At 37.5% G+C, this 21,549-nt stretch overlaps 1 protein-coding gene across 1 annotated transcript; it reads right to left on the bottom strand.

Annotated features, from left to right (window-relative positions):
- Positions 1–4,893: 4,893 nt before the first annotated feature.
- LOC125245251 (tripartite motif-containing protein 16-like) lies at positions 4,894–11,755 on the bottom strand. The gene is made up of 6 exons (XM_048155791.1): positions 10,766–11,755; positions 8,842–8,937; positions 8,523–8,756; positions 6,626–6,785; positions 6,425–6,472; positions 4,894–5,518 (listed from the first exon to the last, which is right to left on the bottom strand). Exons 1-6 carry the CDS (start codon positions 11,336–11,338, stop codon positions 4,965–4,967), a joined length of 1,665 nt encoding a protein of 554 aa, XP_048011748.1. The 5' UTR covers positions 11,339–11,755; the 3' UTR covers positions 4,894–4,964.
- Positions 11,756–21,549: the final 9,794 nt, after the last annotated feature.

The raw sequence follows: 21,549 nt of genomic DNA, 5'->3' as shown, positions 1-21,549 counted from the left end.
TGTGAAATGACCCGTCTGTTTTCACAATCCATTCTTTAAAAAGTTAGAGCATGAAAAATCGTACATACCCACAGCAGCGACACTTGAATCTGCTGCGGTACAACAAGAGAATGGGGACAAAATACTATATCTGCAGAACCATTATTATCCACAGGACGGGAGCCTTTGAACACCAATGAGTACAACCAAATATCTTATGGCAGTGGTTCTCAAACTTTTTACACCAAGTACCACATCAGAAAATATTTCTCTCTCCAAGTACCACCATAATGACCAACATTTAAATACAGTAGTGTAGTAGGGCTAACTATTCAGCTAAAGTTCAAAACGAGGCAGTTTATTCCAAATAAGTATATTTATTTTTGTTAAACACTGTAAATGCACAGTTTGAACATCAACACTGCACTTACATACAAGTAAATAAATATAAAAAATAATTAAATTAAAATGTATTGAACCTAAAAGTTAAAAACTGTACTGTAGTGTAGTGATATCGCGAGAACAGGGGGTTGGACGAGAGATGGATCACATAGTTGAGTGTGTTAATAAAAGTTGAAAGTAACAACGATACAGACTGGTTAATGAGACGTACAACACAACGTACTGTACTTTAAATGTTTAAATAAAAATGAACTTAAATAAAGATCAAATTAAAATGTGTTGTACTTAAATGTTAAGTAAACAATTTACTGTACTCCTTAAAAAAACAACACAGGCTGAATGTGTAATTGCAAGTAACAATAACAGCTGTAACATAACTGTACTAAAGTCAACCAAAGCCTTGCTGTGGCCCAAACTTCTACAGTGACTGCTTTCTGAAACAGAAACACACACACACACTTAAAGGATTAGTCCACTTTTAAATAAAAATTTCCTGATAATTTACTCACCCCCATGTCATCCAAGATGTCCATGTCTTTCTTTCTTCAGTCGAAAACTGATGAAACTTGATGAAAACATTCCAGGATTATTCTCCTTATAGTGGACTTCAATGGGCACCAAACGGTTGAAGGTCATAATTAGTTTCACTGCAGCTTCAAATTGTTCAAAACAATCCCAGATGAGAGACAAGGGTCTTATATAGTGAAACCATCGCTCATTTTCTAAAAAAAATTGAAAATTATATACGTTTTAACCAGAAATGCTTATCTTTAGCTAGCTTCTTCTTCTCTATTTGAATTCCAGCAATTCCAGCCGCGGTGCGTTTCAGAAGCGGTTCACCGCACCGCTTCGCTAAAGATAGGCGCCTCGCCTATTTTTGACGGACGTTGTGTCTGAGACGCGCAGCTCAGATACAAAATAAAGTCAAAATAATCACCCTATGTAAACTCCCGCTCATATTTCACATCACTAGGAGGCCAGAAACTGACGACAAGAGATTCGAAGTTGAAAAAATTAAAATTTCTTTGTTCTTTTTTGTCCATAACTGGACTTTTAAAGGTCCCGTTTTTCGTGGTTTTTTGAAGCTTTGATTGTGTTTATAGTGTGCAATATAACATGTGTTCATGTTTCGTGTGTAAAAAAACACAGTATTTTTCACATAATTTACTTATCTGTATACCGCTGTTTCCACTGTCATAAAAACGGGCTGATGACTTCCTTGTTCTATGAAGTCCCTCCTTCAGAAATACGTAACGAGTTCTGATTGTGCCAGCGGTTCCTGTGTTGCGATTCGACAGCAGCTTAGCGCTCCTTGCCCGGAAAGGTCACGCCTCTTACCATAACGTGGAGATGCACGCGCTCAGTGTTATTGTAAACATGTCTTTAATTTTACCCTATCAATTTGAGCCGGAATCAGACCCGGTGATTGGACTGCGGGATGAAAATAACAGCGTTTCGACGACATGGCGACAAACACACTCTACAAACGCAACTCTTGTGTATTCCTGTGGGCGGAGGTTAGTCAAAAAACTGTTTTAGTGTCGTCATTAAAGAAGGAAGTAGAGGGATGTAGTCCAAACTGGCCGTTCGATGTAGGCGACTTCTGTTAAATAAAATATCTCGCTTGGCATTGAACTTTGAGCTTTAAAATTTTACAGATTTTATTTATACTCTAACAACAACATTACACACTAACTAAAGTTTGAAACATGGGATCACGCAGAACGGGACCTTTAAGTGTATTAACATCATCTGCAGGCTACAGCAAAATAAAGTATGGCATAATTTCTCACTGTTTTGTACCATTTGCTGCAGATGCTCCGGGGACATCACCGGCGCTATCAAAGCCACTGTTAGCACCTGTGCTCGGTTCACTTTTGTCCTCTTCAGTTCTTGTTCTTGACACTTTCTCCTCCTGATCCACTCTTCTCTTACCAGATTGAAGCCACGATAGCAGTTTTGTTGAACTTGTCATAATTTATCCATCTCCACCCCTTCCCATCACCGCCAATTCATATTTAATTCAGCGATTCCTCTGCGTACCACTAGTGGTACACGTACCACACTTTGAGAATCACTGTCTTATGGAATTCACATATATAAACTCTTTGAATTAAATGTTTTTTTAACACTGTTTCACATATAAAGGCTAAAGATAGAGCTCTAGTTTCCACCCAGTTCAAGTTCCCCTCTCGCATCATCAAATCAAGGTTAAACCACTGGAGTCACATGGGTTACTTTTAGGATGTCTTTACTTCCTTTCTGGAGCTTGAAATTGGTAGTTGTGTAGCTGTCAAAGGATGGACAGAAAGATCTCAGATTTCATTAAAAATATCTGCATTTGTGTTCTGAAGATGAGCAAAAGTCTTACAAGTCTGGAATGACATGAGAGTGATTGCCAACAATGGAGAAGCTTTTAATTCCCTACAGTTATTGCCAAAATAAGAGCTTGATGGTTTAACATTTTATAAATGAAGAAATTCAGAAATAAATATATTTGGAAAGAATTAATCATTCTAGAATATAACTATTCAAGTATTCTGTTGAAAATTCCAGCATTTTCTTTTTTCATAGCAAAATATGTGACAGAAAAACAAAATATTGTATTATGTCATGTATTTTCTAAGGGAACATGGTGGCGTTTGCTCACAAAACCTTTGCATTCCCTCACAAAACTTTTGTATTCTTTGTGAGTGAAAGCTAAATTTCTCGGGGAATGCAAAACATTTGCCAGAGTATGCAAAAGCATTGCCAAATAATTTTTCTTCCCATCTTTACTTTTTTTCCTTCACGTCCCTTTAGGGGATTAGTAATTCCACCTGCATAATCTGGGTCACAAAAATATTAAATTAATTGTATGTTTTATTTTGTGTGTGTGTGTATAATATATATATATATATATATATATATATATATATATATATATATATGTTTTATTTAAATTACTTTATTACTTTTATTTTTATATATATATATATGTATTTAATTATAATGAGTTTGCACAGAACAGCTGCATTTTCTGAATTCGGAGTGATAGTTGGGAGTTGAGAGTTTTGTCTCTCTCACTCTCACTTATTGATAAAGGAAGTACTACATTCATAATAATATAAACTGTTGCATGAACGATACAATTCAGTATTTACTCCTGAAAATAAGTGCAGTGAAAATGCCAGTGAATTCTTGAAATGTTTTGGTACTGTACATTTAATGCAGTAATGAAAGCTATAGTCCACCCCTGAGTTTCTTCAGCCCATTGATGATGACAAAGATGGGGTTAATGTGGGCATCTTGACCGTGAGTGAGGACACCAGGTGCAATAGTGTCTTCCCACATGATGTCATGGACGTGGCTGTGATACTGGATGAGATTGTGGATCTCCAAGATATTCCAAATGCTTTGGTCACACAGTTTGGACTCCTTTATGGTTTGTACATTGATTATCCCAAAGAGCTTTGATACATCTTTGAGCTGAGGCTGGTGGGGAGAGCTTGACTGCAAAGATTCAAGGACTAAAAGAGCAGTTAGGAAACACTGGAGTATATAACCTCTTTTTTTGTGGTGTTTATTTTCGTTGAGCTTGAGCGCTCACACATCGAGTTAAAATGTCAAAGCCAATTCAGAGATGATTATTTTTAAAGGAAAGGTCTGAACAAAGAACATTTCTATAATGTATGTTGTTGGTTAATCTTGTTAAATTTAATTTTTTACAGCCATTTAATCCAACTTTAATTGATGATATATGTTGTTATTGTTTTATTTAGAAACTGAGGCATGCATAAGATGTCTTTCTATTGTTTGTAATTTCAATAAATGTAATTGTGTATTGAAATCTGTTTGTGATTTATTATTTTTCCTTTATTTTACTCTAAATAAGTTCATATTTATTAAAGCAGTTCTTAAAGTTCATCTAACTAAAGTGAAGTTTAACTAAATATAATCAGTCCAGAAATACTTTGTCAGAATCACATTTTCAAATGAGTAAAACTAAAATAAGCCAATGCAAAAATGAACAAAATATAATGAGTTGTCAACAAAAGATTTTTTCCAGTGTTGGATTAGCTCACCTGTAAATATTATTTTACCTGCATTGTAAAATTATCTCTTTACTGCATTTAAAGTTAAGATTATAAACATGAAAACAAATATATTTCTGTTGTAATAATACATTTGTACTGTAAAATTATATAATTCATTTTATTTAACACCATACTAATATTTGTTTAAAATTTTACACTTTGAAATCTTTAGACATTTGTGCCTCATGTTTTTATTTTGCATTGAAAATGGGTTTCCTGAAAGAAAAGGGAAAACGAGAAAGAGCAGAGGCTTGTAACAGCTAAAATGGGCCACACACACGCACACACACACACACACACACACACACACACACACACTGATCTCACTGTCTATATGAGGATTCATTACACACATTTATTCTTCATGTTATTTCACTGACAGAAGTTCAGCTGTAGTATTAATGTGATGAAGAGAAAATAAGAGACTCTATAACATCTCACTGTTACTGATTCATCATGAGCTCAAAGCATTATGGGTAGAATCTCTCTACAGTCTATTCTGATTCATCAACACAGTTTCACTGATGATTTATAACAAACCCTAAATCCAGGATAGAGCGGTTGAGTGAATGTGGTCTGGACTGTGTGGATGAGGCTCATTGTGTCTCCAGAGACGCTGTAGAAGGACAGAGTTCCTGCACTGTGATCCACATACACTCCTATTCTCCTGTGATCCACATACACTCCTATTCTCCTGCTGATGGACTTTACTGGGAGTTTAGTCCATATGTTATTGTGTCTGAATGAGTAACTGGAGGAAGAGCAGATCAAACTCCAGGACTGATCATTACATCCAAAGAAACACTCTTTACCCCGTCCCTTCCTGCTGATGCTCTTATATGACACTGATACATATACACCATTATCTCCACTCCACTCAATCTCCCAGTAACAGCGTCCACACACACTCTCTCTACACAACACCTGACACCACTGATCAAATCTGTCTGGATGATCAGGATACGGCTGGACGGTGTCAGTGTTAGTAATCACTCTGTTCCACTCAGACAGACGGAGGCCTTCATTCACTGTGTTCAGATCCAGATTGAGCTGATGAGAATCTGATGGAGAAAAAACACATCAGAATCAGGAATTATCAATCTGTCTGATATATTGTACAAATCATTATCATTATCCATCATCTAGGTCCTTTACCCAACCCAAGAATATGGTTCTTTAAAATCATAGCGATATTTCACAATATTACTGTTTTCACTGTATTTTGGATCAAATAGCAGAAGTGACTTATTTCAAAAACATTAAAAAAAAACTTAGCAACCCCAAATGATCTGTCATGATATATTTATATCTATATATATTTGTTTCTTTATAATATTTCATTTTGTGTGATTACTATTATTATTCACCTATATATCATGAATCTTATATTATATATGAATCACTGAATGCCACATAACAGATTTGACTGGATAGTTTAAATATTATCATTAGTTTCCCAAGGATAAAAAAAGCCAAGTGAATCAAATTATATTTATGAATGTTAAATAAATGCTTTAGAAATTTGGCACTGAAACTTTAATTACGTAGATCATCACAAACTGCAGCCAATCAGCAAACAGGAAGCATTCATAATATTTTTTTCCCATGGAAAACAAGTTGAAAAACATTTATATATTGTGTCTGAATGCTAAACGCAGAAGTAGTTTTCACTGGAAGTTCAGCATCTGCGCTACAGAAAGCTGACAGAAACACTGAAGTAAACAGTGGAAATGAAACACCGTCTATTCTGGGTCTGTTCTTTATATGTGGATTACTCCATTAGCTGGATTTTATTGGTGACTTTTAGAAAGTATAATGCATTAAAACACATGACAAACATCCAATTTCAGAATCTGCAAATATTATAATGCATTTTAACTTTGGTTATAATTATATTTTTTCATAAATAATGTATAATAAACGAACACACTCAGTGAGTTTTTCTGCTTGTTTTCTTAGTGACTTACATTGTAGGAAGTTGTTCCTGGTTCTGGGAACAATGTTGGTGAAAGTGACTGTGGAAATCAACAGACATGAAGAGTGTGATTATCATGTCAAGAGAAAATGATCCCTGCATCCGTTCCTAAGACATTTCTAATATGATCTTCTACATGATATGAGATGATGGAGGATCATTTCTGAGAGCAGATGAATCTCCAGGACTTTACCTCTGTCAGAGATCTTCTTCAGCTCCTCTTTGCAGAAATCCTCCAGTTTGTCTCTCAGCTGACGGACAGATTCTCTCACAACAGCAAAAGAGGAGAGAGAACTGAAGGGATCGTCATTTACGTCTGTAGATTCAGGAGGAGCTGAGAGAGACTGGAAACTCTACAGAAAACAGAAATCAAAGCTCATCACCTCCACACTTCAGCCAATAACCTGCACTACTGTCAGATTTGAGCAGCTCTTGTTGATCTTTAGTAACTCTCCTCAATCCAGCACTTTCACAGCATCAGCTTCATTCTTCTCATGTTCATTATATCATGTTAGAGCTGTAAGTGTTTGACACTTAAACTATATGTGAAATTTCTAGGAAAACACTTGATGATCAAACATCTGACAATAACATAAATGTAACAGATCAAAAGCATCAATGGAGTCACATGACAGGGCTGAGTAGATTTGATCAGGAAAAGCAGTTGAAAAGCAATGAGTAGATTGACCATTATTTATAATGTTTGAGCAGTTAGTGGCTCTGAAATTCACAAGGACTCTTAGGACACGATGTCAAGGTCAGGTTTTGTGGTTTAAAGGTGCCCTCGAATGAAAAATTGAATTTATCTTGGCATAGTCAAATAACTAGAGTTCAGTACATGAAAATGACATACAGTGAATCTCAAACCCCATTGTTTCCTCCTTTTTATATAAACCTCATTTGTTTAAACGACCTCTGAAGAACAGGCGAATCTCAACATAACACCGACTGTTACGTAACAGTCGAGATCATTAATATGTACGCCCCCAATATTTGCATAATGCCAGCCCATGTTTAAGGGATTACACAAGCCAGTAATGTCTGGAGCTGCACACAGCCGAATCATCAGACTAGGTAAGTTTATGCGGGTAAGCAAGCAAGAACAATAGCGAAAAATGGCAGATGGAGCAATAATAACTGACATGATCCATGATATCATGATATTTTAGTGATATTTGTAAATTGTCTTTCTAAATGTTTCGTTAGCATGTTGCTAATGTACTGTTAAATGAGGTTAAAGTTACCATCGTTTCTTACTGTATTCACGGAGACAAGAGCCGTCGCTATTTTCATTTTTTAAACCCTTGCAGTCTGTATAATGCATAAACACAACTTCATTCTTTATAAATCTCTCCAACAGTGTAGCATTAGCCGTTAGCCATGGAGGACAGCCTCAAATTCACTCAGAATAAAACTTTAACATCCAAATAAATACTTTACTCACATAATTCGAAGCATGCATACAGCATGCATGACGAACATCTTGTAAAGATCCATTTGAGGGTTATATTAGCTGTGTGAACTTTGTAAATGTGCTGTAATATAGTCGAGAGCTTGTGTGGCAGGGAGCACACGATTTAAGGGGGCGGCGCCGAGTGTTAATGTTATGTCAGTTAATGATGCCCCAAAATAGGCAGTTAAAAAAATTAATTAAAAAAAATCTATGGGGTATTTTGAGCTGAAACTTCACAGACACATTCAGGGGACACCTTAGACTTATATTACATCTTGTGGAAAAGCATTCTTGGGCACCTTTAAATACACTAAAGCATCACTAATATACAGCCTCACTTCCTGTTTGAGGACTAAATATTTAAAATATTAGTGAAGTTTTGAATTGTTGTCATCTGGAATCTCAATATATCTTGTCAGGAAAATGTTTTCTAAGAGATTTCCAGAGCTGAACTGCATTTGTAAGTGCGTCTCTCTCAAAAGAAGAAGATCAGATGAGAGTTTGACTGATGATTATATAATAACCGAACACACAGATCAACACTTCAGTCAACGGCTCATTCTGCTCTCATGAAATGTTTCTCTGTGAGTCTCTTGCTCAAGTCCACTATGATCCTGTTCTTCTAGATCTCTGTTACCTGCAGGAAATGGATGTGATCTTGTGTGTGTGAAAGCTGCTCCAGCTCAGCGTCTCTCCTCCTCAGATCATCGATCACCTGCTCCAGTCGCTCCAGTCGTCCTTCAGCTCGACTCACTGCAGTCTTTTCCTGATCTCTGATCCGCTGTGTGGCCTCAGAGCGGCTTCTCTCAATGGAGCGGATGAGCTCAGTGAAGATCCTCTCACTGTCCTCCACTGCTGTCTGTGCAGAGCGCTGTTAGGACACACATCACAATCACACAGTGGCTTCAGTGAGTCTGACTGAGACTTGTCAAACTTCTCTTCTTCTCCAGACTCACCTTATGAGACTCCACAGCCTCTCTGAGCTGCTGAAGATCTTTCTCTCTCTGCTGGATCCTCTGCTGGAAACACCTCTGCGTCTCCTTCAGCTGGTGCTAAAGGACAAACCAATGACAGGAGAAACATCACAGAAATCATCAAATAACACATGGTGGATGGACGAGTCCGATGGTTAAGTAGAAAGGTTTAGATAAATACGTTTAAGTGAATAATAATCAGTATATAACCTGATGAAAAGATCTTTATTCAATGTTATCCATGTTATTTTTTTATCTGCAACAGCATTGTGAAATTTTGTAATGATATATTTGTCATTAACTTTTAAATGCATCATTATGCAAACACATGAGGAGAGTCAACTCGTGAAAGACACACTGCTGGCAGATCAACCTGTTACTACATTTCTCCATGAAACGGTAGGAAATTAAATTAAATTAAATGTAGAGGATGTTAACTGTGACAAGATGATTGACAGGACAGTTTAAACTGTGACAGGATGTGTGTAATTAAGTGATAGAGATGTCCGTTACAGGTGTACATACTGCCCTACCCTTGGTGCCAATAATTGTGGAGGACACTGTATGACATAGTGTGTCCCAAAGTTTGCCTACTCTTCTGCTTCACATTCAGAAGTCTGTACGGTTTTGTTTCTTCAAAAACAGTACATACTTTTAGGGCACAGTGTAAGTAGGTGAATTGGGACACAGCATTAGATTACCCCCCTTAGAGTTGTATGGATTTCATTTAATGTGCTCTTTGAAGATGGAAACTTTTGGACCCTAATGACTTTCAATAAATGGAGAAATGAGATATTGCTTAACCTTTTGAGTGGTACGGTCCCACATATGGGATTTAGAACGTTCAGTGACGTCACATGACTGCCGGATTCAAACTGTGCTTTCGCGTTTTGGCTGTGAGACGATGCGCTCAGTGCTTGTCATTTATCACAACTGTGCAGTGTTTTCAACCACATAATGCTCATTTTAGATTTCAGACATTTAAATACACAAACTCTGAACTGCGCCGCAAACTAAAGATGGTGACACCCATCTCGCGTTAGATCAAGATCATTAATAAAGGTTTTTAAATGACAAAACACACTCATATGTATTTGAGAAGCGAAATATCAGATAATTGATGACATGGTAAGCAAGTTTGTGAAAATTTTAAATAAAAAAGGAAACAACAAAATAAAAGCGATACATCTGTCATACAGTTATTGTGACTGTGGTGTGTCACGTGACAAGCATGACATGTCGCCATAAAAGCAATAAGGGGAAATGTTTTAAAATATCGGACGCCTTAAAAAAAAACTCAGCTAGAATATTTTAAACTTATGCTTGAAAGGGTTAAAATATCTTATTTTGTGTTCCTCAGAAACGAAAGTCACTCCAGTTTGGAATAACATGAGTAAATCATGAATATGAACTTCTGGTTTAAAGGGGTCATATTAAGAAGACTAATCATTCAGTCCTGTCAATCATCATTAAGAGCGTACATAAAGGTGCGTTCACGTGGCCTCGTAATTCCTGTTGTTATGAGATTATAGCTTGTAAAAAGCGTTCATGTCTTCGTAGAGCTCGTAATTACAGCTTGTAAGCTGGGAGTTTTCTGAAAGCTCCCACATGTACCACATGGCCGCTGTACCATTTTTATGGTAAAGCGTGTTACAACATTTTTGACCCAAAAGCTAAGCAGTAGATCAATCTCAACAGACTGGGACCAGCTGACCAATCAGAGCAGACTGTGATTTTAAGCAGACTTAGTGATTTTCAGAAGGTGGGTTTAAAGAAACTGAAACTAAAACAGTGTTCAGACAGAGAGTGTAAACAGACATTAAACGATTTAAATGTATTCTAGTAGACCCCATAAACATAATCATGAGCCTGTAAATGATCATAATGGGACTCTTAAAGTTCATACCTGTTTCTCTGTCCTCTGTGCTGCAGCTGATACAGTGTCGTGATTTTTATGTTCATCCATCGTACACAGCAGACATATACACTTCTGATCAGTGCGGCAGAAAACCTCAAGGAGCTTGTCGTGTTTCGGGCAGATCATCTCCTGCAGTCGTCCAGTGGCTTCAGTCACTTTATGTGGCTTACGTGAGTGAAATTCCTCATGACGGTCAAAATGAGTTTGACAGTAAGACTCCAGACACACCAGACAGGACTTGACGGCTTTGTGTTTTCTTCCAGTACAGACGTCACACTGCACATCTCCAGCTCCAGCGTAACAGTCAGCAGGAAGTTTAATCTTCTTCAGTTTCTCCACCATTTCAGCCAGAATGGTGTTTTTAGCTAAAGCAGGTCTTGGACTGAAGGTCTGTCTGCACTGAGGACAGCTGTAGACTCTCATCTGATCCTCCTGATCCCAGCAGCCTGTAATACAGATCTTACAGTAACTGTGTCCACAGTGGATGGTCACTGGATCCTTCAGGAGATCCAGACACACTGGACACATGAACTCATCCTGAGAAATTTTGGCTTCTGCCATTTTACTGCATGAACACAGAGACACAAACACACAACAGCTCAACTACACTTCAGTTTCTCTTTCTCTGAACTCATGTGATTCCTGTTTCCTGGTTCTGTGTTTGAGTGACGTGTGTAAAACAGGCGTGTCTGTAAAGCAGCTTCCTCATTCCTGCTAAGATTTTAGTTTTCATGGGTGTTCCCACACACATTGTGTTTAATCAGTCTCGGAAACTATAAGTTAGAGAGAAGCAAGACAGAATTATTGTTCCTTAAAGTCACAATGAAACCAAATTTGCCAAATCTTTTTATCTTTATTTCTGAATATCACAGTATTTATTATAAATGATTTATCCATTTACATCATTTTGTTAAATTGATGTGTGCTTGAAATCTTGAATCAAAATAACTTCCCCTCCCTCTTGCAGCGACATCTCCTCTCTGATGATGTGTTTACTGGCGTGAGGGCGGGGCAACCTGTCACTCACATGAGATCCACCAATAGCAAACCACAACCATCCAAACAATTCCCCATGGACAAAATCAAGCCCCGTCCTACATTTGTTCTTGTTCCAGAAGCTGTTTCACTCAGTTATGTCACAATTGGGAAGAAATGACTATTTTATAAATGACTAAACTTATATTTCATGCTGACATTAATACCTTGTGAATGTTTTCACTTTGAGTATCAATAAATATTTAGTCTTTTAATTGATAAATAGGGATTATTTTTGCTGTGAGTCATGTTTTCATACATTTAATCAAAGTTTGGAGTCTCGGATTATCAGAAAATTTACAGTAAAATCAATATACTTGAAGTACATTTTCAAGTGATGAACAAGGAAAGAAACATGGTTCTTTCTGGTTGTTTTTGACAATTTGCCATAATGCCATAAAGTAGAGCATACCTTGTGGTGGTGTTATTAAAAAATAAACTGTTGCAAATGTCTAAATGACACACAAGTTGATTAAGATTTTTTGTAGTTTGCCTGTTCCCAGCAGCTTGTTTTATTTTTTAAGTACACTGTCAAGCTGTAATGGATGGACTGGTTGTACAGGTGATTTTGTGAGATCAACCACTAACGTCATTTCAAAATGGCCCCCTGATTTTTAAAGAGCATTGTTTGGTGAAAAACAGTGATTATATAGTAATAAATCAATTTCAACTTCAATGTAAAGTGAATTGTAAAATTATGAATTTATTGAACACAAGAAATAAGTGTATTATGATTAAAACAAAAAATGTGCTGCAGTGATTTTTTTTTCTTTGTTTGTAAACTGCTCTATTAGTAGGTCACAAACTGTTGCAGCTCAGTTGGTGTGTGGATATAGAGGAGGAAGTGTGTGCTGTTTTCTTCAATTCAAATTTTAATTGTGAATGTGATTTTAGCAAGTATGTCAGGCTTGTTTGAGACGGAGAGAGAACACGGAGAGTGTTTTATCTGCTTTCCATCAGCACATGAAAATGGAGGACTTTCTCTAGAATGATGAGGTCAAAGTCCCCGTTCATTAATCCACTGCAGATCCTGACTGTGCGCGCTTTTCATGACATTGACGGTGTGGTGATTCAGGTCAAGGAACTTTGCAGAGATGTTGGACACTTGCACTATTTATTTCTCCTTGAGTTCCAGGCCAACATGATTGACAACCATTATGCCATTCTTAATAAGCATGTGAAAACTGCACAATTGTTGTGGCTGGACTCTTGCTAATGTGGACAGTGACTATTTTTAACATTTCTTGGGTTGTGCCCACAAACAGCCGTGAAGTTAACGAAATGTTCTTCAATCAGACATGTGACCAAGAAGACAGCTGAGATTTTGAACTTAGTCATCAGTGAGTTCAAGAGGATGTTGAGGAAGCTGCCACCCAGAAACCTGGACAGGCTTTCTATCCAGAAGATGAACTTATCTGTCCCATTTGAACATTGTTGATGGTGACCAGGGGTTTGTATTAATTCTGCAGTGTATTAATAATGCAGTGTGTGTCTTTGCTCACCGTAGGTAACGTTCATGCTAAAGACCCCAGGATTCACCTACTGTGGTCCCGCTGTGGTGTGCAGGAAGTGATTGGGAGCAGAGGGAGTGTTTTCTCTGCTTTAAACATCAATCAGACAGCTAACTTCTCCAATCTCAACCACCGTGATATCAACATCTCAAGGGCACTCAAGCGGTGTTTAAAGGATTAGTTCACTTTCAAATGAAAATTACCCCAAGCTTTACTCGCCCTCAAGCCATCCTGGGTGTATATGACTTTCTTCTTTCTGATGAACACAATCGGAGGTATATTAATAAATATCCTGACACATTTGTGCTTTATAATGGCAGTAAGCAGGATTAACTAGTATAAAGCTGAAGAAAGTGTCCATCCATCATAAACGTGTACTCCACACGGCTCCATGGGGTTAATAAAGGCTTCTGAAGTGAAGCGATGTGTTTTTGTAAAAAAATATCCATATTTAATGCGATGTGTGAGGATATTTATTAATAAATCTCTGATTGTGTTCATCAGAAAGAAGAAAGTCATAGGATGGCTTGAGGGTGAGTAAAGCTTTGGCTAATTTTTATTTGAAAGTGAACTAATCCTTTAAGGAGGAGGAGCTTGGCTATAGTCTGAATTTTGTGTACATTTATACAAATTCAGCACACATGAGCATGTCTAAGGTCCATGTGGACCCGGTGAGAGGGTGCATAGTTAATTCTGGCCTTTCTCACCCCAGGCACCTGAAAGCCATGTGTTCTTGGGCAAACGTACATTACTCACATGTCAGACCTGAACCTGAAGTTCAGTTCCACAGTGAATATGTGCTTTAGAGAAACAACAGCTCAATCAATTGTCATTCCTTACACTTTATGGATGGTCCATGCAAAAGCAAGCTTCGTGGGAAATAGCCTTCAAACTGTCCCTTTTTTAAGCGGCTCCTCTGACCTCTCAATATAGACAATGTTGTCGTCACCATCAGGTGCTTTGTTGCGATGTTTCTGTCCTGCAGTCACATTATCCAAGTGAAGACCAATTAAATTAACAATTGTAACACCATCTCGGGTCTGAGCTATTATTGCCAAAAATACCATAAACCAGTCCATTTTCTACATCAATATTTCTTGTAAGCATCACTCGTGCTCCAATATCAATCTGTAGTTTGTCAATAAGGTCACGCTTGTCTCCTTTTAATGGTGCCTCTTGCTTTTTCATTTCACCTGTTTGTGGATCTTTTTTGTAATAATGTGCATCAATGTTAATAATATTTGAAAAGCGAGAGGATATGGCTTCAGTGTTGTGATTGTCTTCCTCTTTATTGGTTGCATATATGTGTAATGCGTCAGAGGGACACTCTTCAGGGGAGGACCTTATAACAGCTTCTAACATGCATCTAATATGCATTTATGTAACATGTTAAAAGGGTTAATTCACCCAAAAATGAAAATAATGTCATTAACCTCATGTTGTTCCACACCCGTAAGACCTTCGTTCATCTTCGGTATATTTTTGTTGAAATCCGATGGCTCCGTGAGGCCTTCATAGCCAGCAATGACATTTCCTCTCTCAAGATCCATAAAGATACTAAAAACACATCTAAATCAGTTCATGCGAGTACAGTGGTTAAATATTAATATTATAAAGCGATGACAATATTTTTGATGCGGCAAAAAACAAAATAACGACTTATATAGTGATGGCCGATTTCAAAACACTGCTTCATTAAGCCTCGGAGCGTTATGAATCTTTTGCGTCGAATCATGAATCAGATCGCGTGTCAAACCGCCAAACTGCTGAGATCACTTGACTTTGGCACTGCGAACCGCTGATTCGACACAAAAGATTTATAACTCTCCGAAGCTTCAGTACATTAATGGATCTTGAGAGAGGAAATGTCATTGCTGGCTATGCAGGCCACACTGAGCCATCAGATTTCAACAAAAATATCTTAATTTGTATTCCGAAGATTAACGAAGGTCTTACAGATGTGGAACGACATGAGGGTGAGTAATAAATGACATTATTTTCATTTTTGGGTGAACTAACCCAATCACCAAGAATTAAGGTGAAGAATTATGTGTGAAACCATCAGGAACCCTTTAGTCTCCAGCGCCACCATTTTCCAGAACTGCAACCCACCTGGAGTCTCCAGAAGCACAAGGTGTCAGGATCTCAGAGACTTAGGTTAGGTAAAGAATCCTAAAAAATGCCCCCCACTTAAGAATCACATACTGAATTATAGTGAAATACAAGAAGATTTTTTTATAGGTTTTATAGACAGACAGATTGAGAGTGACTCTTGAAGGACCAGCACTACAGTACGACTGTTTGAAGAATTTATCTTCCAGAATCATCAGAATGATCTTCCAAAACTTACTGGCAAAAAATAGATGTCACCTGCCACATATTTTATTACGTGTTATGGATTTCTTTGTTGTTCATCGACTTTGTCTTTGACTAATATTTTTATTTTCAAATAGTAAAACAAAACATTAAAATAGTTCCAATGACTGACACTGGCAACGAGAACAATTTGTCATAATGTATGATTAATCATTTTTTTAATAAAAAGTTAGTTGCAATTGCCTTTTTTAGCTTTTATTCTGTTAGCGGAAACAAGCTTCTATAGTCATAATGTATGATTTAGAGCTCATATTAAAAACTGATTTTATAGTTAAGTCATGGCAATAAACTAGCTATGCCTTTTAGGGCATGATCCTAGTCTTTTATTCCTGTTTTGGTAAAATTTGAAATGTCCTGGAAAAATCCTGGAAAATGATTGCTGAAAAAGAGTGGGAACCCTGTAAAGATCCATTTTGAGGGTTATATTGGCTGTGTGAACTTTGTTTATGCATTGTATTATAGAGTTGCGAGCTCGGGGGCAGGGAGCGTGAGCATTTAAAGGGGACACGCACAGAATTGGCTCATTTCTAATTATCCCCCAAAAAAGGCAGCTAAAAATTGAATAATAAAAAATCTATGGGGTATTTTCAGCTGAAACTTCACAGACACATTCAGGGGACACCTTAGACTTATATTACATCTTTTGAAAAGGGTTCTAGGGCACCCTTAACAATCTTCTCTGTATCTTTTTTAAAGGAAAGGTCTGAACAAAGAACATTTATATAATGTATGTTGTGGGGTAATCTTGTTCATTTTTTTTACAGCAAATTAATCCAACTTTAATTGATGATATGTGTTGTTATTGCTTTATTTAGAAACTGAGGCAGACATAAGATGTTTTTCTATTGTTTGTATTTTCAGTAAATGTAATTGTGTATTGAAATGTGTTTGTGATTTATTAATTTTCTTTTATTTTAATCTGAATAAGTTTATATTTATTAAAGCAGCTTTGCAGCTACAGTTCTTAAAGTTCAGCTAACTAAAGAAGTTGTCATAACTCTTCAATTTAAGTTCATCTAACTAAAGTGAAGTTTTCAACTAAATGTAATCAGTCCAGAAATACTTTGTCAGACACATTTTCAAATGAGTAAAATTAAAATAAGCCAATGTAGAAAGGAACAAAATATAATGAGTTGTCAACAAAAGATTTTTTCCAGTGTTGGATTAGCTCACCTGTAAATATTATTTTACCTGCATTGTAAAAATATCTTTATTTACTGCCTTTCAAATTAAGATTATAAACATGAAAAAATATATTTCTGTTGTAATAATACATGTGTACTGTAAAATTATATAATTCATTTTATTAAACACCATACTAATATTTGTTTAAAATTTTACACTTTGAAATCTTTAGACATTTGTGCCTCATGTTTTTATTTTGAATTGAAAATGGGTTTCCTGAAAGAAAAGGGAAAACGAGAAAGGGCAGGGGCTCGTAACAGATAAAGTGGGCTGCACACACACACACACACACACACACACAGATCTCACTGTCAATATGAGAATTCATTAATTTAATTCAATTCAATTCAATTCAATTCAATTCACATTTATTTGTATAGCGCTTTTCACAATACATATTGTTTCAAAGCAGCTTTACAGAGAATGCATGTCAAAATTACAATTTAAGAAGAATGCAGTTAGCAAATAATGTAATAATTTAGGCAATTAATTTACAAACACTGTTAGCATTTAACTTGAAGGTAGAAGCAATGAGCTCCTGGAAAAATGAATTACACATCAACAATAATTAGGATACATTTTGGGAATTTGCATGTTGTATCTTCTGAGGTCCTCGCAGGAGTTGACGCCATCTCTTCACAGGTGTTGGTCATCTGAGGCCTTCTTAAGAGGCTGGATCCAAACTGGAGCTGATGTCCTCTCTAGTCGCCTCGGGACAGATGTCCCGAGGTAGAACAGAAAAGCAAATAGAGAATAATTAGCGTAGCTGCTGTTCATAACATTAAGCAAAGATACGTGCAGTTGATCTGACATGATAATCTAGATTTAAACTGGGTGAGTGAGTCTGAGCCCCAAACATTATCAGGAAGGCTATTCCAGAGTTTCGGAGCCAAATGTGAAAACGCTCTCCCTCCTTTAGTGGACTTAGATATCCTAGGTACAACCAGAAGTCCAGAGTTTTGTGATCTTAAAGAGCGTGAAGGATTGTAGGGCGATAGAAGATCGGTTAAGTACACAGGAGCTAAACCATTTAGAGCCTTATAGGTCATTAGCAATACTTTATAATCAATACGGAACTTAATAGGTAACCAGTGTAGAGATGATAAAATTGGTGTTATATGACCATATTTTCTTGACCTGGTAAGAACTCTAGCAGCTGCATTTTGTACTAATTGTAGCTTGTTTATTGATGAAGCAGGACAACCAGCTAATAATGCATTACAGTAATCTAGTCGAGATGTCATGAAGGCATGAACTAACTTTTCTGCATCAGAAATAGATAACATATTCCATGTCTTAGCAATGTTTCTGAGGTGGAAGAAGGCTGTTTTTGTAACATATGAAATATGATTTTCAAAGGACAAGTTGCTGTCTAATATAACACCCAGGTCTTTAACTGTCGAGGATGGAGTAACATTACATCCTTCTAAATGCAGATTGTAGTCTGAGAGATTCTGTGTACAGGTTTTTGGCCCAATAAGTAATACTTCAGTCTTATCTGAATTTAATAGAAGAAAATTACTAGTCATCCAATGTTTTACTTCTTTAATACATTCTGTCAGATTGGATAATTTAGAGATTTCATCTGTTTGTGCTGAAATGTATAACTGAGTATCATCGGCATAGCAGTGGAAACTAATTCCATGTTTTCTTATAATATTGCCGAGTGGCAGCATGTATATTGAAAATAGCAGAGGGCCTAACACTGATCCTTGCGGCACTCCATAGTTTACTATCGTGATCTTAGATTTTTCCCCATTTAAATAGACAAAATTGTGACAGTCTGAAAGGTACGATCTAAACCACCGCAATGCCTGGCCCTGAATACCAGTGTAATTTTGTAGTCGATCTAAGAGTATTATATGATCTATAGTGTCAAACGCAGCACTGAGATCAAGTAACACTAGTATTGAGACACAGCCCTGGTCAGAAGCTAGAAGTAAGTCGTTTGTAATTTTAACGAGCGCAGTTTCTGTGCTATGATGAGATCTGAATCCAGACTGAAATTTTCATAGATAGCGTTTTTTTTTTTTTGCAAGAAGGAGCATAATTGGACTGACACCACTTTTTCTAGTATTTTAGATATAAATGGAAGATTTGAAATGGGTCTGTAATTTGCCAATACATTTGGATCTAATTGTGGTTTCTTAATGAGAGGCTTAATAACTGCTAGCTTGAACGGTCGTGGGACGTGACCTAGAGATAAAGACGAGTTGATAATATTGAGAAGAGGCTCTTCTGCTACAGGTAACAGCTCTTTCAGTAGTTTAGTGGGTATTGGATCTAATAAACATGTTGTTGGTTTAGACGCAGTGATAAGTTTATTTAGCTCTTCCTGTCCTATAGTTGTAAAGCACTGCAACTGTTCTTGAGGAGCAGTAATTAAAGCTGAATCAAAAAACTCTGTCAAAGGTTGTACATTTACAATTGTATTTCTGATACTTTCAATTTTCTCAGTAAAGAAATTCATAAAGTCATCACTATTAAACTGTAATGAAATGTTTTGTTCTGGAGATGTCTGTTTATTTGTTAATCTAGCCACTGTACTAAACAAGAACCGTGGATTGTTTTGGTTATTTTCTTTGCGGAGATGCTCAGCCCTGGCTGTTTTTAGAGTCTTTCTATAACGGGACAAGCTTTCTTTCCACGCGATTCTGAAGACCTCTGAACGAGTTTGTCTCCATTTGCATTTTAGATTACGAGTTTCTCTCTTGATAGCGTGAGTAATACTGTTGTACCATGGTACAGTATTTTTCTGCCTAACCTTTTTTAATCTCATCGGTGCAACAGTATCTAATGTACTAGTGAAAATGGTGCACATGCTGCTAGTCATTTTCTCGAGATCATTTGTGTGTTTAGGTACGATGAGCAGCTGAGACAGATCAGGCAGGTTATTTGTGAATTTATCTATAGTTGTCAGGAGAATTGTTCTGCCTAGTCGATATTGCAGCGCAATTTGACAGATAATATCAGTTTGTATTACGCAAGTTACAAGGTAGTGATCAGAAACATCATCACTTTGCGGTAGAATTTCTATATCAGTAGGATTTATTCCATGTGATATAATTAAATCTAGAGTATGATTAAAATGGTGAGTAGGTCCAGTGACATTTTGTTTTACCCCAAAGGAGTTTAGTAAATCTGTAAACGCAGCCCCTAACGCATCATTTGTATTGTCAACATGAATGTTAAAATCTCCAACAATCAGCGCTTTATCAACGTTGACCAATAGGTCTGAGAGAAAGTCTGCAAACTCTTTTAGGAAATCAGCATAAGGCCCTGGAGGTCTATAAACGGTAGCCAAAGCAAGAGATAGTAGCGACTTTTTACTTATATCTGAGAGTGTAACATTTAGCATAAGAATTTCAAATGAATTAAACCTGTAATTTGTTTTCTGAGTAATGTTCAAAATATCTCTATAGATTGTTGCAACACCACCACCACTCGTTGAGACCGAAATATTCATTTTGTTTAAGCCATGTTTCAGTAAGGTAAATTAAATCAAGACTATTATCTGTGATCATTTCATTTATAATAACCGCCTTAGGTGTCAGCGATCTAATGTTTAATAGCCCTAGTTTTAGACATTTGTTTCTGTTAAGTAATTATACGAATTTCTGGTTTGATTGCGATCAGGTTTTTTATAGATCCTTTATTTTTATTGTTAGACCTCACTATTCGGGGAATAGACACAGTTTCTATAGACTGTATTTCACTTACGTTTCTATCAGTTAAGTGGGCAGAACACAGACTGTGATTTGAGGTTTGACTTACTAGTCATACGGTGCGAAGCGTCTTGGAGATGTTCTCCGACAGAAGATCAGCTCTGATTCTGCTGGGGTGCAGGCCATCAGCACGGAAGAGCCTAGGACGCTCCCAGAAAAGATTCCAGTTATTTATAAAGAGCAGCTTCTGTTCATTACACCAAGACATCAACCATTCATTTAAAGCAAATAATCTACTGAACCTTTCATGTCCTCGTCGGTACGTCGGAAGCGGTCTGGGCACGATGATCTTCGTCGTGGGCGATGTGGCTCATACCGTCTCGATCAGGCTCCTGAAGTCCTGCTTCAGCACCTCCGTCTGCCGCAGCCTGGTGTCGTTCACCCCGCGTGCAGAACTACAGCTCCGATGGTCTCAGCACCGTTGAGGATCACGGGAACCTGCGCAGCGACATCGAGAACACGAGCATCAGGAAAACTGACTGCGCACCTTACCTTTGGTTGTGGTAGCGTGAACGTGGCGGACGATGGAGTCTCCGATGACCACGGTGTCACGTTCTGCTTCGCGAAGAGGGGAGAAGCGGTTCCGCGTCGAGACCTCGAAGACCGGGGGCGGCGGCGGAGGAGAGGTCCTGGCTCACGTCTTCCGCTGCTGAAGCACCCAAGGTCCCTGGTGAGACGGTGCTGGAGTGAACAAGGGCTGGGATGAACACGTTCTAGGTGCTTGGGCCCTGTGCAGAGAAAGGAAGAGTGTTATTATCACGCTGCAAACTTACCGAGGATTGCTGAGCGTCAGCACGGGATGATTCCAGCGCGGTTTGTCGCAATCGTAGCTTGGCCTGCTTCTCGAGAAGGGTCCGAATCTGTCGCTCCACGGCCTCCAGTTCCAACTGCACCGCATGCAGCTTGAATGTGTCCTCACCTGCACTCAAAGGTAGAGAAA

This window comes from Megalobrama amblycephala, linkage group LG14, assembly GCF_018812025.1.
Source record: "Megalobrama amblycephala isolate DHTTF-2021 linkage group LG14, ASM1881202v1, whole genome shotgun sequence".
NCBI lineage: Eukaryota > Metazoa > Chordata > Actinopteri > Cypriniformes > Xenocyprididae > Megalobrama > Megalobrama amblycephala.
Note: the sequence above shows the minus strand (reverse complement) of the source record. Positions and strands in the feature narration are given on the sequence as shown.

Coding starts and splice junctions, on each gene's coding strand:
- LOC125245251 (XM_048155791.1), bottom strand. CDS start 11,338: ATGGCAGAAGCCAAAATTTCTCAGGATGAGTTCATGTGTCCAGTGTGT. Junction 8,938..10,765: donor CACAGAGGACAGAGAAACAG/GTATGAACTTTA, acceptor TTTGTCCTTTAG/CACCAGCTGAAGGAGACGCA. Junction 5,519..6,424: donor CAGGAACAACTTCCTACAAT/GTAAGTCACTAA, acceptor TTTCTCCATCAG/ATTCTCATCAGCTCAATCTG.